The sequence below is a fragment of the Bos indicus x Bos taurus genome, chromosome 29 (assembly GCF_003369695.1).
Source record: "Bos indicus x Bos taurus breed Angus x Brahman F1 hybrid chromosome 29, Bos_hybrid_MaternalHap_v2.0, whole genome shotgun sequence".
NCBI lineage: Eukaryota > Metazoa > Chordata > Mammalia > Artiodactyla > Bovidae > Bos > Bos indicus x Bos taurus.
The window spans coordinates 38,727,329-38,743,549 of NC_040104.1; the positions used below are offsets into that span (position 1 = coordinate 38,727,329).

At 38.9% G+C, this 16,221-nt stretch overlaps 1 protein-coding gene across 10 annotated transcripts in view; it reads left to right on the forward strand.

Moving 5' to 3' along the window:
• The window catches only part of ANKRD42 (ankyrin repeat domain 42), a 62,742-nt gene that overhangs the window by 15,882 nt on the left and 30,639 nt on the right, over positions 1-16,221 (forward strand). For 9 of the 10 annotated variants that reach the window (XM_027532424.1, XM_027532416.1, XM_027532417.1 and 6 more), the window contains 4 exons: positions 3,380-3,499; positions 4,318-4,453; positions 9,567-9,767; positions 13,637-13,762. In XM_027532424.1, the coding sequence (XP_027388225.1) occupies positions 3,380-3,499; positions 4,318-4,453; positions 9,567-9,767; positions 13,637-13,762 (583 nt within the window). The remainder of the gene's footprint in view (positions 1-3,379; positions 3,500-4,317; positions 4,454-9,566; positions 9,768-13,636; positions 13,763-16,221) is intronic. The other variant, XM_027532420.1, reaches the window with a different exon arrangement.

Sequence of the window (16,221 nt, forward strand, 5' to 3'; positions counted from 1 at the left end):
CCACGACACATGGGATCTTCCTGGATCAGGGATTGAACCCATATCTCCTGCATTGGCAGGCAGAGTCTTTACCACTGAGCCACCAGGGAAACCTTTGGTTACTTTTTTAAAAAGTCAATACATTTAATTGCTTTAGAAATTCCTTCCCTAGTGGCTCAGTGGTAAAGAATCCACCGGCTAATGCAGGATATGCAGGTTCAGTCCCTGGGTTAAGACAGTCCTCTGGAGAAGGAAATCACAGCCCACACCAGTGTTCTTACCTGGGAGATTCCATGAACAGAGGAGCCTGGCGGACTATAGTTCATGGGGTCTCAAAGAGTCTGACAGGACTGAGCGATTAAACAACAACAAAACAAATCACTCAAACAGATTGTTTAAGATCTGAAATTATTTTCTCTCTAAAGTAGTTGGCTATCTGTTTGGGTTGTTTTAAGGGCTGTTACAGTCATGTCCAGATTACCATGCCTAAAATTCCTCATTTAATGTATTTCCTTAGCTAGAGTTACACATTAATATGTGTCAGGATCTAGTTTATTGGAGTAAGTAGGTTGAAAAAAATGTAGTGAAAGGATTGAAATTTGGAGGAATACGAAATCGTATAAGCAAACAGTCCCTAACTGTAAGAAGCCTGAGATTCTATTTGCAATGACAGGACCTTTACTCAGTGAGTTACAAAACAGTACACATCATAGTCTTTGAGTAAGATTCTCATGAAAGTATAGATGAGAAGAACTGTAGAACTTGAGATAGAGGAGTCATAAATGGAGGGAATGAAACTTCCAAATGAAACTTCAGCTAATCCTAAAAGAATGAGTTGATTTTAAGAAGATAATTTGTGAGGAAGCATTATATGTAGGGAATGTGAAAAGAAAAATAGTGATTAAATTTATCAAACACTTTTTGTCAATCACAGTCTCCCATGCATCACTTAATTTAATACAATGGTGTTTTGAGTTTCCTTTCATGTAAATTAGGAAACAGATTCAGAGTTAAGTATGTTGCCTATGTTAGTGAAAAAGCCGAAGTTTGAATTCAGACTTTGTCCTATTAACATCTATGCTATAATTCTGTGTGAAATCTTTGAATTGGAAAAGTGTGGTGTGTTCAAGGAATATACTATTGTATGAGTTTGACTGAGTGTAGATGGTTTGTTATGTGAACTGTTCTGAACTAAGTTTAGATAAGCCAGATTTGTAAAATGTCTTAGTAATAGAATAAAGATTCATTTGTATAGGAAAGAGACTTTTATATGTGTGTATATATGTGTGCATATATATATATATATGCACATATTACACACATGCACATGTATGTTAACAGGGAAATGTGGTAATGAAAACAGTATTTTAGGAAGTTATTTTAGCAAGATGCATCCAGGATTATCTAGAATGAATAGTTTGGAAGCAAGAAAATCAGGAGACTTTTGGTATAATCACTAACCGTAGAGGATAAGATTAGTTGGTTGCAATGAGAAACAAAATTATTTAAAACATCTTACAAAGTAAGCACTGACAAAGTATAGTGAGACTGTAAGGTTTTGAGTCAGAATGACGGATAATTATGGCACTATAGATAGGGACATCTGAGAGGAAGAGGAGATTTGGGAGGAAGGATGTTGAGTTCAATTTGGCCCATGTTGAGTTTAAGGTGCCAGTCAGTCATTCAGGTACAGATGGTCTAGGCGGTTGAAAAGGGCACTGGGGAGCAAGATTTCAGGAGAAATAAAGCTTAGAGAAGAGTGTCTGGAGAATTGAGTTTTGAAGCATGTTTCTAGTGGGGATGGAAGCAAGTAGTGAAATGAGTAAAGAATTCAGAGGAGAAAGAGAGATAGAGAGCCAGGATGCATCGACTGCAAATGAAGGAAGAAGCTGAAGAAGTCAGGTAGTGTATCAGTTACAGAATAAAACTAAAAGGAACAACACTTAAGGAAATGCCATTGAATTGGAGAACTCTATAGTGGGAGGTTGGCTGTATTTCTGGAATGATAGAGATAGCATCCGGTTTGTAGGTGGACTTTACATTCAGGCACTGAGGTGTTAATTTGAAAAGTAGGCAATGGAAGGAAGGTACAAATACAGTAGTAACTTAAGGGGGTATCAAGGTCAAATGAAGTTTTACTTGATGCTTGCCTTCCCCTAAGCACTCGTTTAAGCCATTCTCTCTGTCTTGATTGTCCTTTTCTTCCTCAAAGTGATCTCTTCATTCTTGGAGCTTTTGTGATGCTTTTGGGTACTGTGCTGTGCATTTACTTACCAAGGACTGCTTTGTATAGTTGATTATCTTTGTCTCTACATATATCCTAATTGCCTAAGTTAGTACATCTTCATATTCTTTGTAGTGACGTAGTAAGCCCTTGGTATGTGGTTTGTGATGATTATTGACTGGTCTGTTAATGAGAGTCAGCCAAAATCATGGAAACTATTCTTCCTAAAACTCTTGGTAGGAATTATGACTAAGTAAACTTTAGCTGAGATACTGGTAAATATAGGCTGGTTAGAAAAGAAAAAGGTCTGAGGGAGATAAAATTGAAAAATGTTAGCTAATAATTTTTTAAACTAATTACTCTGTATATTATATAGAGGGACATGTTGTGTATATTCCATAACCCATATATAGAAACTGGGCCAAGTGTAAATTCATATGGAATCTCCTCAGATGCAGTTAGAAGTTTGATTTGGAGCTTAGAACTGGTCACTTTAATAGTGAAGTCCTTTTATTATATTAAAAACCCAGTTAATAAAAGATCCTACTTTTGGAATAGAGGATGTTTAAATTTCAGTTTTATTAGCTTAGCATTAAATTATTTAAGTTAATTTTAATCTGTGCTCATGAAAAATTTATGAATTATATGTACCTGCTGCTGAGTCACTTCAGTCGTGTCCGACTCTGTGCGACCCCAGAGACGGCAGCCCACCAGGATGCCCCGTCCTTGGGATTCTCCAGGCAAGAACACTGGAGTGGGTTGCCATTTCCTTCTCCAGTGCATGAAAGTGAAAAGTGAAAGTGAAGTCGCTCAGTCATGTCTGACCCTCAGCGACCCCATGGACTGCAGCCTTCCAGGCTCCTCCATCCATGGGATTTTCCAGGCAAGAGTCCTAGAGTGGGGTGCCATTGCCTTCTCCGTATATGAGTATATGTACATACTCAAATCAAAATGTGAAATCAATTATGAGTGTCTCCTAGGTAATCTTAAGAAGGATTTCAAGCTTTTTCTTAGGACTGGCTAAGAATTTCTTAGACTTTGCGTGTAGCACACATGAAAAAAAGTTATGTAATAGCTTAGCTATATATTAATAAATTGCTTGCCTTTAAATAATCTGCATCTGCATGATTTAGCGTCTGTGTTCACATACATTCCTTCTTATTTCTCTGCCTTCAGGCTCTTATAATCAATGGAGCCAACCTGGCAGCTCAAGATGATCGTGGATGCACTCCTTTACACCTTGCTGCAACACATGGACATTCTTTCACTTTACAAATAATGCTCCGAAGTGGAGTGGTGAGGTGTTCCTGTTAATATGTGAGAATGTATAATCATATAGATGGACTAACATTTGGTAGTCTGGTTATCTCTTCCTGACTTTTTATATCCTTCATAAGACTCTGGACATAATTTGGTCTCTCTTTTTAACTTTCCCATCCTTAAACATGGGAGCAATAATTTAATTAAATCTTCAGCAACAAAAAAAAGAGCTTAGTGGTACAAAATATTTCAGAGGCCATAGGTCCTTCATATGAGTTCAGAGTTTACCAGGGAAGATTTTGAGGCTTTCAAACACATCTTAACCAGCAATTGTAACCTTTTTGAATTGATATGTGTTTACCCGTGTTTCTTTTGTAACTCTTAGTTCATGAACTAATTTACAAAGTGATTTATATCTCCAAAAATTTCATTTATTGTAATATTTATTTTTAAAATTGCAGTGGTTATAAAAAATAACTTCTTATAAGAATTAAATATTTTTCATTAACTCTTGGATTACATTCCCAAGATATGATTTGATCATTTGAATCCATCTTTCATTTTGTTGGTCAGGAACTTGTGACCTGTAAAATGACTAGTTAAGTACCTTTTTAGAAACAGTTTCTACGTGGCAAGTTATAATCTTTTTAAAAAGATTTTAAAATATCATTAGTATTTTATTTTAGCTCATATGTTCAAATCAGTGGTTGCAGTAAACATTTCTGTTATATTTAGTGTTTGCCTTACGGTTTTAATAACAGCTTCTTGTTCTCATTTGTAGAATTAAGCTGCTAGACTTAGTGTTTTTGCTGCAAAATGGGAAGAAACTGAGTCCTTGTGAATGTTATCTCTAGGATCCCAGCGTGACTGATAAGAGAGAGTGGAAACCTGTGCACTATGCAGCTTTTCATGGGCGGCTTGGCTGTTTGCAGCTTCTCGTGAAATGGGGATGTAGTGTAGAGGACGTGGACTACAACGGAAACCTTCCAGGTATTTGCAAAAGCAAACATTTTGACTTTTCATTAATATAAACTTTTCAAATGTTTGAATCATGTTTAAGAAGTTTAAACTGTCATCATTCTAATAGTTCCTAACAAAACTGAGGTAGTAAAATATATTTGACATGAACATTTTTTTTAAAAAATGTATTTATTTATTTGGTTTTAGTCATTCTTTTGAGTATATAGTAATATATTTTTGTGGTTTTAATTTGTATTTTCCCTGATGACTAGGGATGTAGAACATCTTTTCATATGTTTAATGGCTGTTTAGTTATTTTCTTCTGTGAAATACCAGTGTGAAACTTCTGCATTTTTTTTTTAATTAAACTGTCTTTTTTCTAATTGAATTATAGGGGTCTTTATATATGCTAGATGCAAGCTCTTTGTCACAGGCGTTGCAGCTATCTTTCCCATTTAACTATCTTTTCTATGTCTTGCCTTTTCATTCTTTTGAGATATCTTTCGATGAATAGAAGTTTTAATTTTAATGTTTAATAAGCTCTTCCTTTATGGTTAGCGTTTTCTGAATCTTATTAAAAAGTCTTTTCCTACTAGGTGAAGACACTCTTTTGTGTGTGTGCGCGCGTGTGTGTGTGTGTGTAAATTTTCCTCCCTTGGCAACACTACACGGCTTGAGGTGTCTCAGTTCCCTGACCAGGGGTTAAATCTGGGCTCTGCAGTGAAAACGTGGAGTCCTAACCACTGGGTCATCAGGGAATTCCCAAGGATACTCTTATAGTATCTTCTAGGAATTTTATTATTTCATTTTACGTTTAAATCTCCAGCCCACCTATCACCGACCTTTCTGTAATGCAAGGTAAGGGGCGGTTTCATTTTTATTTAGTACTTTATTGAATTTGCCTGATCACTTCGCTCGTCTATTGTTCACTGCTCATTGAAAAAACATTCAACTTTTATTTCTTTAAAACTATACATTCTAAAAAATGTATAATTATTTTATAACCATTTATAGTATATTTTTAATAGTATAATGTAGAGGTTAAGAATGTGGCCTCAGGACTATACTGCTTATATTCAGATCTCTCTCTTAAAAATTATTAATTCAAAATTTATTTCTAAAGCATCTGTCCGTCAGTCCCTAGGTGCTGTGGATATCACTGCAAATAAAACAGACAAAAGTGTCTGCCTTTGTATGGTGGTAAGGGGGGAGACAGATCCTAATATAATAATAAAAATGAATAAAGAAAGGCAATGCCAAAGAATGCTCAGACTACTGCACAATTGCACTCATCTCACACGCTAGTAAAGTGATGCTTAAAATTCTCCAAGCTAGGCTTCAGCAATACGTGAACTGTGAACTTCCAGATGTTCAAGCTGGTTTTAGAAAAGGCAGAGGAACCAGAGATCAAATTGGGAACATCTGCTGGATCATGGAAAAAGCAAGAGAGTTCCATGAAAACATCTATTTCTGCTTTATTGACTACGCCAAAGCCTTTGACTGCGTGGATCACAATCAACTGTGGAAAATTCTGAAAGAGATGGGAATACCAGACCACCTGACCTGCCTCCTGAGAAACCTATATGTAGGTCAGGAAGCAACAGTTAGAACTGGACATGGAACAACAGACTGGTTCCAAATAGGAAAAGGAGTACGTCAAGGCTGTATATTGTCACCCTGCTTATGTAACTTATATACAGAGTACATCATGAGAAATGCTGGGCTGGATGAAGCACAAGCTGGAATCAAGATTGCTGGGAGAAATATCAATCACCTCAGATATGCAGATGACACCACCCTTATGGCAGAAAGTGAAGAAGAACTAAAGAGCCTCTTGATGAAAGTGAAAGAGCAGAGTGAAAGAGTTGGCTTAAGGCTCAACATTCAGAAAACTAAGATCATGGCATCTGGTGCCATCACTTCATGACAAATAGATGGGGAAACGGTGGAAACAGTGGCTGATTTTATTTTTCTGGGCTCCAAAATCACTGCAGATGGTGACTGCAGCCATGAAATTAAAAGACGCTTACTCCTTGGAAGGAAAGTTATGACCAACCTAGACAACATATTAAAAAGCAGAGACATTACTTTGCCAACAAAGGTCCATCTAGTCAAGGCTATGGTTTTTCCTGTGGTCATGTATGGATGTGAGAGTTGGACTGTGAAGAGAGCTGAGCACCGAAGAATTGATGCTTCTGAACTGTGTTGTTGGAGAAGACTCTTGAGAGTCCCTTGGACTGCAAGGAGACCCAACCAGTCCATCCTAAAAGGAGATCAGTCCTGGGTGTTCATTGGAAGGGCTGATGCTGAAGCTGAAACTCCAATACTTTGGCCACCTCATGTGAAGAGCTGACTCATTTGAAAAGACCCTGATGCTGAGAGAGATTGAGGGAAGGAGGAGAAGGGGACCACAGAGGATAAGATGGTTGGATGGCATCACCAACTCAATGGACATGGGTTTGGGTGAACTCCGGGAGTTTGTGATGGACAGGGAGGCCTGGCATGCTGCGATTCATGGGGTCTCAAAGAGTCGGACACGACTGAGTGACTGAACTGAACTGAATGAACAAAACATATATTAAATAAGGATATGTGTTTAGGTTCAATTGCAAAGGGAAGTACAGTGTTACAGGGATCAAGTTAAAATAGGGTGGTGAGAGAAGCCTGCATGAAGAGTTGACAGTTGAATGAAGACTTGGAGTTGAGAGAACAGGTCTTGATATCCTGGAGGAGAAACATTTTAGGAAGAACTTGAGCAAGTGTAAAGCTCTTGAGGCAGCGTCGTGCCTGGGTATATTTGTGTAACAGTGAGTAGTAACACCAAGTCAATATAGTTCAAACAGAAGTGAGGAGGTTAGTAATAGATGATGAGGTTGAGAGGTAACAGGAGCCACTGAAGGATTTTTACATAAAGGTGATCTGTTTAAGAGCATCATTTTTGGCTATTATGTTCATAATACTAGATTGTAATGAGGGTGTGGGCATGAGCATTTAGGAGCTTGATGCTATAATTTAGGCTGCAATTTCTTAGCCAGAGTAGAGGGCAGCAAAGATAGTAGAGGCAGCAAAGATAGTGAGAAGTGATTGGGGTTTGTGTATCTTTTAAAGATAGAGCCAGTAAGATTTGCTGATTGATAAGATGTGGGGAGTGACAGAAATAGGACTCAGGGTTTTGGCCTGACCTTCACAGAAAGAAGAGCATTTCTAGTAACTGAGATGGGGAGAGTTGTGTATGTATGTAAAAAAGGGTAAGGAGTTCAGTTTTTGACCTGTAAAGTCAGAAATTCCTATAATACATTTCAGTGTATACAACGAATAAGTAGTTAGAGGAATCTGAACTTTCAGGGGGAGTTTTCTAATGGAAAGTTCAGCTGAGAAAGTGTACAGTGGCACGTGCCAATGAAGTGTCTTTCGGATATTGTTACTTAATTGATTCTCCTGAGTTTTTCTGGTCACTTGGGCACTGCCCTATTTGTCCAGAGCCAAGATTTATACATGAATTGGACTGTTTCCCAATGGTCACTTCTCAAGAGGTGTAAAGGCTCTCCTGTTCTTTGTAATTATTGCCTCTAAGCTTGTGGTACTCCAGAACCACTCCTTTATTTTTGCAGATTTTGGGGTATGGCTCTCCAGTCTAATTCATTATATTTTCTTTCAGGGATTCCTTAACATTAAACATTTTTAAAAATTTATTTAGTTTCAGTTTATTTTCGTGGCGCTGAGTCTTCATTGCAGTGCGTGGGCTTCTTACTGTTGTAGAGCAGGGCCTGTAGGCTGGGTGGGCTTAGTTGCCTGGAGACATGTGGGATCTTTCTAGACCAGGGATCAAAACTTGTGTCCCCTGCATTGCAAGGCAGGTTCTTAACCACTGGACCACCAGGGAAGCACCCTCTGCCCCCTTAACATTTTTTGTCTGTTCACAGTATTCTTGTCTGTTTTTCTTGTCATTACGGCTTTAAGAAATATCTTTCCTATTGTTTTCAAGAATTTAAGAGAAGGAATGGGTGAGATAGTTTGTGTGAATAGATTGCAGTTTTGATCCAGTTTTCTTGTTTATAATAAAAGTAATATTTATAGAAAATGACAAAATGCATAGTGATAAAAATAACATTACCCCTATTTGCATAATGACTATTTTGGTTTATTTCTTCCACTTTTTTCCAAAATATTGAGATAACCCACCTATCACCTGTATTACATAGAGGACTTCCCTGGTGGTGGGAGAAAGGGATGACAGAGGATAAGATGGTTGGATGGCATCACTGACTCAAATGGACGTGAGTTTGAGTAAACTCCGGGAGCTGGTGATGGACAAGGAGGCCTGGTGTGCTGCAGTCCATGGGGTCGCAAAGAGTCGGACATGACTGATAATAATATATAGAAAGGTTTTTTTCTCATATAAGCTGCACAGTTTGGATTTCGCTTTCCATGAAAATTTTTTCAGATCTGCGCTTTGGTGACCTTTATTTAGCTTTTCTAGTTCACAGTAAGTGTAACTGTTCAACCATTTAGCCTACTGCTGTGGCCTGACTTGGAGGCTACCTAAGGATAAGTATGCTGAAAAAACGGTCTGTGATCCTTGACTTCCCTGGTGGCTCAGACGGTAAAGCATCTGTCTACAATGCGGGAGACCTGGGTTTGATCCCTGGGTGGGGAAGATCCCCTGGAGAAGGAAATGGCAATCCACTTGAGTACTATTGCCTGGAAAATCCCATGGACAGAGGAGCCTGTTAGGCTACAGTCCATGGGGTCACAAAGAGTCGGACATGACTGAGCAACTTCACTTTCACTTTCATCCTTGCGTCCAGAGTACATCTCTGTTATATAAGAGTGTGTGTGTGTGCATGCTCAGGTGTCTGACTCTTTGCAACCTCATGGACTGTAGCCCACCAGGCTCCTCTGTCCATGAAATTCTTGAGGCAAGAATACTGGAGTGGGTTGCCATGCCCTTCTCTGGGGGATCTTCCCAACCCAGGGAAGGTGGTAGATGGATTCTTTATCACTGTGCCACCTGGGAAGCCCCGTTATTTAGAGTAAGGATAGTCATCTCCCTAGGAGAACTAGAATTAATATGTTATTTCTTTTTTCAAGTTATTTTATTGTCAATCTAAAATTAAATTGTTATTTTCCCTCTCACCTCTAGTTCACTTAGCAGCCATGGAAGGCCACCTTCACTGTTTTAAATTCCTACTCAGTAGAATGAGCAGTGCTTCCCAAGGTTTGAAAGCCTTCAATGATAATGGAGAAAATGTATTGGACCTGGCCCAGAGGTTCTTCAAGCAGAACATTTTACAGTTTATCCGGGGGTCTGAGTATGAAGGAAATGATCCAACAGATCAAGAAAGTAAGTAATAAATCTGAAGTGTTTTAGCATTTAAAAAGCAGAATAGAGAAGAAAAGGAAAGGAGTTATAAGGCAAATATTATATTAAAATATATTGCATATCATTGTTCACACAATTCATCCAGATTCTCTTCTTTGTATGAAATATTTTAAGCAGATATATATATAGAGAGAGATTAACATAATGAACATCCTTTATACCACTAGATTTAAGAAAAAAATATTAGGTTAGATATACTTGAAGTTTTCTGTTTCAGTACCATTCATTCCCTTTTCTCCATCCTCAGAGGTAACCATTGTTTTAGATTTATAATTCCATTCTGTGGTTTTATATTTAGTATATATGTACTCACAAAAATATGCAGTATCATTTTGTGAATTTTTAGAGTAGGGAACTAAACTGTTGTAACTAATGAGAAATCCTAAAATTCAACAGCTTAAATGATATAGAAGTTTATTTCTTTTATGGGATAGCTTCAGTTGGAGAGTGAATCTTGTTCTGTGTAGTCAATCAGAGACCTGTTGTCATCCTAACCAGCTCTCTCTCTAGGTGTTGCTAATCCAGCAGGAGGTGGGGAGAGAACAAGGTATAAGCTAGGATTTTCAAAGTCTAATTTGCAGTCATCACTTTTTTTAACCTCCTGTTGGCAAGAGGTTAGTCAGTCACATGGCCACACTCAGTCGTGGGGAAGCCTGGAGAATTCAGTAACCAGCTGAGAACCCTCAGCTCTGCTACACCTCTTGTTGCTATGAAAGGAAGGAGGTTTTAGTGGACAACTAGTAGTCTTTGAAACTTTTTTTTTTAAGATTGATTGATTGATTGATTTTTGGCTGCTCTGGATCTTTGTTGCTGTGCGCAGGCTTTTTCTAATTGTGACGAGCTGGGGCCACTCTTCAGTGCAGCGCAAGGGCTTCTTCTGTTGCAGGGCACTGGGCTCTGGGTGCACGGGCGTGCGTAGTTGCAGCATGACGGCTCAGTAGTTGCGGTTCAAAGGCTGTAGAGCACAGCTTCAGCAGTTGTGACGCACGGGCTTGCTCCACAGCATGTGCGATCTTCCTGGACCAGGGATGAACCTATGTCCCCGGGATTGGCAGGTGGATTCTTAACCACCACCAGGGAAGTCCCTGAAACTTCTTTTAAAACTTTATAAAAATGGCATAAAACAGTATGTATTCTTCTCTGAGTTTTTTTTTGCCAAATGTTATGATTTTTTGGAAGGGAAGTTAAGAGCAACCTAGATAGCATATTCAAAAGCAGAGACGTTCCTTTGCTAACAAAGGTTCATCTAGTCAAGGCTATGGTTTTTCCTGTGGTCATGTATGGATGTGAGAGTTGGACTGTGAAGAAGGCTGAGCGCCGAAGAATTGATGCTTTTGAACTGTGGTGTTGGAGAAGACTCTTGAGAGTCCCTTGGACTGCAAGGAGATCCAACCAGTCCATTCTGAAGGAGATAAGCCCTGGGATTTCTTTGGAAGGAATGATGCTAAAGCTGAGACTCCAGTACTTTGGCCACCTCATGTGAAGAGCTGACTCATTTGAAAAGACCCTGACGCTGGGAGGGATTGAGGGCAAGAGGAGAAGGGGACGACAGAGGATGAGATGGCTGTATGGCATCACTGACTCGATGGACGTGAGTCTGGGTGAACTCCGGGAGTTGGTGATGGACAGGGAGGCCTGGCATGCTGTGATTCATGGGGTCGCAAAGAGTCGGACACGACTGAGCGACTGATCTGATCTGATCTGATCTGATGATTTTTTGAGGCTTATTAGACAGATAGATGTATTCTAGTTTATTATTTTTAGTTTTTGTGTAGTATGGCATTTAATAAAAACATAATTATTCCATTCTCCAGTTTGATATTTAGATTGTTTACAGTTTTCAGTGTTACAATCCATGTGGTGATGAATATTCTTAAAAGTGTCCTTGTGTGCATGTGCAAGATATTCTTTAGGGAAGTGCCTCCCTACCTTTTGCACACATAGCCTACACTGAAGATGATACTTGGGTGGCACACTGGTGCCAGTGGCTGAGACTTCTTGAGGTGTACTGCCTGTCTACTCTGAAGACTGAGAGTTGAGAGCTCTGCCTTGGTAAACACTTGGGAAATTCTACTTTAGGCTTTGTTTGGTGGGATACGCCCATCTTCAGTATAAATAGGTATAAATGCTGCATTCTTCATCAAAGTGGTTGTAGTAATTTACACTCTCATCAGCAATGTTTGGTGAGAATTTAGGCGAACAATATTCAGTATTGTCTGACTTAAAAGTTTTTGCCACTTAGTTGGGTATGAAGAGGTTTAACTTGTGTTTTAATTTGCATTTTTTGATTACTAATAAGGTTGAACATTGTTTCATAAAGTTACTGGCTGTTCTAGTTTACTTTTCTATGAATTGCCTGTAGAATTGTTGTTTGTCCTTTTCTAAATTACTTGAGTTCTATTATACAGTTCTGATACCTATCTTTTATTAATTTTATCTGATATATTTTTTCTCACACTGTGACTTGTTTTTTCACAAATTATGTCCTTTTTTTTAAAAAACAACTTTATTAAAATATGATTTATGTACAATAAACTATATTTAAAGTATGCAGTTTGAGTTTTACTATATATCATGAAACCACTATCACAATCAAGATGCAAAGCACTTTCATTACCTCAAATATTTTTTCATACCCTCTCATCCCTCTTTCACCCTGGCCTACACAACCACTGATTTGTTTTCTGTCACTATAGATTAGTTTGGGTTTTCTAATGGAAGTCTTTTGAGATTCATTTGTATTATGTATATTAGTAGTTCATTACTTTTTATTGCTTAGTAGTATTCCATTGTGTGGATGGCCCATATTTTGTTTGTGCATTCTGTCTTATTGATATTCCATTTATTTACCAATACTACAAAGTTTTGATTACTATAGCTTTATAGTAAGACTGGTAATCAGCTACTATATTTTCAACTTTGTACATTTAAAAATAATCTTTTGAGTATTCTAGGTTGTTTTCTTTCCATATATAAAATTGAGAATAGCTGTTGCAGGTTGTTAAGAGGGCAAAATGAGGCAGTCCTTATAAGTGCTTACTGCCAAGCTTGACATTCAGTAAGGGTCCAGTGTGTGCAATGGTTATCATTAAAAACATTTTATTAAGTATTTGCTACATGCTAGGTGCCAGGTCAGTTGCATGCACACCTGTAGATGTATACACACACATATATACTTTATCTGCTTCCAGTTTCTTTTGTTTTCATCACTTCCTTATAAACGGAGTGGTCTGTGCAAATGGAGAACTTGAGACCAAGTATGCTGCTGCTGCAAAGTCGCTTCAGTCGTGTCCGACTCTGTGTGACCCCATAGACGGCAGCCCACCAGGCTCCCCTGTCCCTGGGATTCTCCAGGCAAGAACACTGGAGTGGGTTGCCATTTCCTTCTCCAGTGCATGAAAGTGACAAGTGAAAGTGAAGTCACTCAGTCGTGTCCGACTCTCAGCGATCCCATGGACTGCAGCCTACCAGGCTCCCCTGTCCATGGGATTTTCCAGGCAAGAGTACTGGAGTGGGGTGTCATTGCCTTCTCCCGAGACCAAGTATATCTTTATGCAAAAGGTTGAAAATGACCATCTCCTTGTATTTTGTGGTGGCCTGAGAGAAACAGGGAAGATGACAGGAATAGTTCTGGTACAGTATAGTCCTTTTGATATCCCAAGGGGTGGAAAGGCACATAATAATAATCTTATTACTTTTCATTGCATCAACTAAACTAATTCTAATATAACATTCTCATGATATTGAAACCTGAAATGTGTGACTGATTAAGGCAGGGAAAAAGAATGAATTCCTGTGTTTACTGAAATACTAAATTTTTTTATTCATAGCTTTAGCATTTCCAGGTCATGTGGCTGCCTTTAAGGGTGATTTGGAAATGCTTAAGAAATTAATAGAAGATGGAGTAATTAATATTAATGAACGTGATAATAATGGATCAACTCTTATGCATAAAGGTAAGTTATGATTCCTGCTTCAGTTTTGACACAATTTCTGTTGAGTTACTTCGGAGAAGGCAGTGGCACCCCATTCCAGTACTCTTGCCTGGAAATTCCCATGGATGGAGGAGCCTGGTAGGCTGCAGTCCATGGGGTCGCTAAGAGTCAGACATGACTGAGCGACTTCACTTTCACTTTTCACTTTCATGCATTGGAGAAGGAAATGGCAACCCACTCCAGTGTTCTTGCCTGGAGAATCCCAGGGACGGGGGAGCCTGGTGGGCTGCCGTCCAGGGGGTCACACAGAGTTGGACACGACTGAAGTGACTTAGCAGCAGCAGCAGCTGTTGAGTTACTTGCCTGTTAAAATAATTATTCATTGGAAGCACATGAAAATGTAAAATTTTTCCTGATATGCTGAGAGGTATCAGTCTACCTTATATGGGACACAGGGTACTTAATTTTCAACTCAAGTGTGATAATTTCTTTTATGTCAGACATTTACACATTATTACATTTGAGGGTAATTCACAAGAAATTCTCATGTGACACTGTCATGTTAGCTACATAGCAGTGTCATATTCACTACCAGAGAAGTTTCTGAGGACTATCATTTCTTTGGACTAAAAATGACTGATTAATTTATTGAAACAGAAACCATCTCTCTAGAAAAAAAGATTGAGCAGGGGACTTCTCTGGTGGTCCCTTTGTTAAAAAATCCGCCTTTGCAGTGCAGGGGATGTGGGTTCGCTCTCTGTTTAGGGAACTAAGATCCCACATGCCTTGGTGCAGTGAGCCCACAGCCCACAACAAAGGATCCTACATGACAAAATTTAAGATCCCACGTGTGGCAGCTAAGACTTGATGCAGCCGAATAAATATATATATTTTTAATAAGGTTGAGTAGAATTTTCTTCTTTCTTGTACCCTGCAAAAATGTTTTTACTGCCATAGAAATATCAATGAACATTAGATTTGAACACACTTTCAAAATATCTGCCACTTTTCTTTGTGTTCTCCTTCCCTCTGTGAAATTCTAGAATCTTAATCTCCTTATGTTTGTTTTTTAATCAGACTGTTAAATTGTCAGCTCAGTGGTGGGAATATATACTGTAGGATTTATTCTTGACAATCTTACTTTTATTTATAAAATCAAAAACCAAATCTTTAACCTACTGCATGTGAATTTCCATTCTGTTTCATTTGTGATATGTCATAAGTTTCTTTATAATCAGTGGCATATAATTCTTTTAAAAGTCTTAGTGTAAAAAGTAGGCTTATTAATATAGTCTTGTGTTTAAATTGGACTTTATTTCATACATTACTCCTGGGAGTCCCAGTCGCAGATTATGTTTCTGTTGGTTCTGTTGTTAGCTTAATCATTAAAGTTCATCTAAGTCATATTGCGTCTCAAGTATAGAATCTAAGCACCATATTTTAGCAGAGAGAGAGGGTCAGTGGAACAGGAGGAAGAGGAACATGAAAAAGGGGTTTCTCCTCACATAGGAAGGTCCTCACTTCGGTAAACGTTCTACCCTAGACTTGGAGAATTCATTGCACCTATCTCCGCTGAATGTTTGTGAATGGGGAGGAGATTCAAAATGTTCATAGAGTATTTTTTAAAACGTGGTACCCTGGAGCAAAGTTCCATATCATATCCTATATATATAAAACTGGTTTCTATTGCTGATGTTTATGTGGGGTGTCATTGTTGTAGCATTATAACAAAGATGGGCATCTTGAGGTCTGGGAAATCCCATAGTGTTCTCTTTTTAAAATATATATTTATTTATTTTTTTGGCTGTGCCAGGTCTTAGTTGCCATGCATGAGGTCTTTAGTTATAGCATGAGAAATCCTTGGTTGCAGCATGTGGGACCTGGTTCCCTCACCAGGGATTGAACCCTAGGCCCTCTGCGTTGGGAGTGTGGAGCCTTAGCCAGTGGACCATCAGGGAAGTCCCCTGCAGTATTCTTTGTTAGCTGGTTTTAGATTTGCTGAGAGAAACGCCCGTCTCTTGAGGAGCCAGCACTGAATTTTGGTGATGAGTCAAGCAGAGAAGGGGAGGACAAGAGCCTTACAGGCCTCTGTAAGCTGGCTGCATGCTGCGGTGAGGGCATTGCCATGTCACTGGGTCTGGCTTTGTGTCCTTTCCTCACTGTTGCCAATATTGGAGGTAGATTGACTTTTAAAGCATCAGAGTCATACCAAAAGTTCCTCTTCTTTGACTCATTTTACAGAGGCATGTATATATCCAGCAGGGCTTCCCAGGTGGCTCAGTGGTAAAAGAATCCACCTGCCAGTGCAGGAGATGCTGGAGATGCTAATTCAATCCCTGGGTCGGGAAGATCCCCTGCAGAAGGAAATGGCAACCCACTCCAGTATTCTTGCCTGGAGAATGGACAGAGGAGCCTGGTGGGCTATAGTCCACGGGATCACAAAGAGTCAGACATGAATGAGCACACACACAGCACATAAT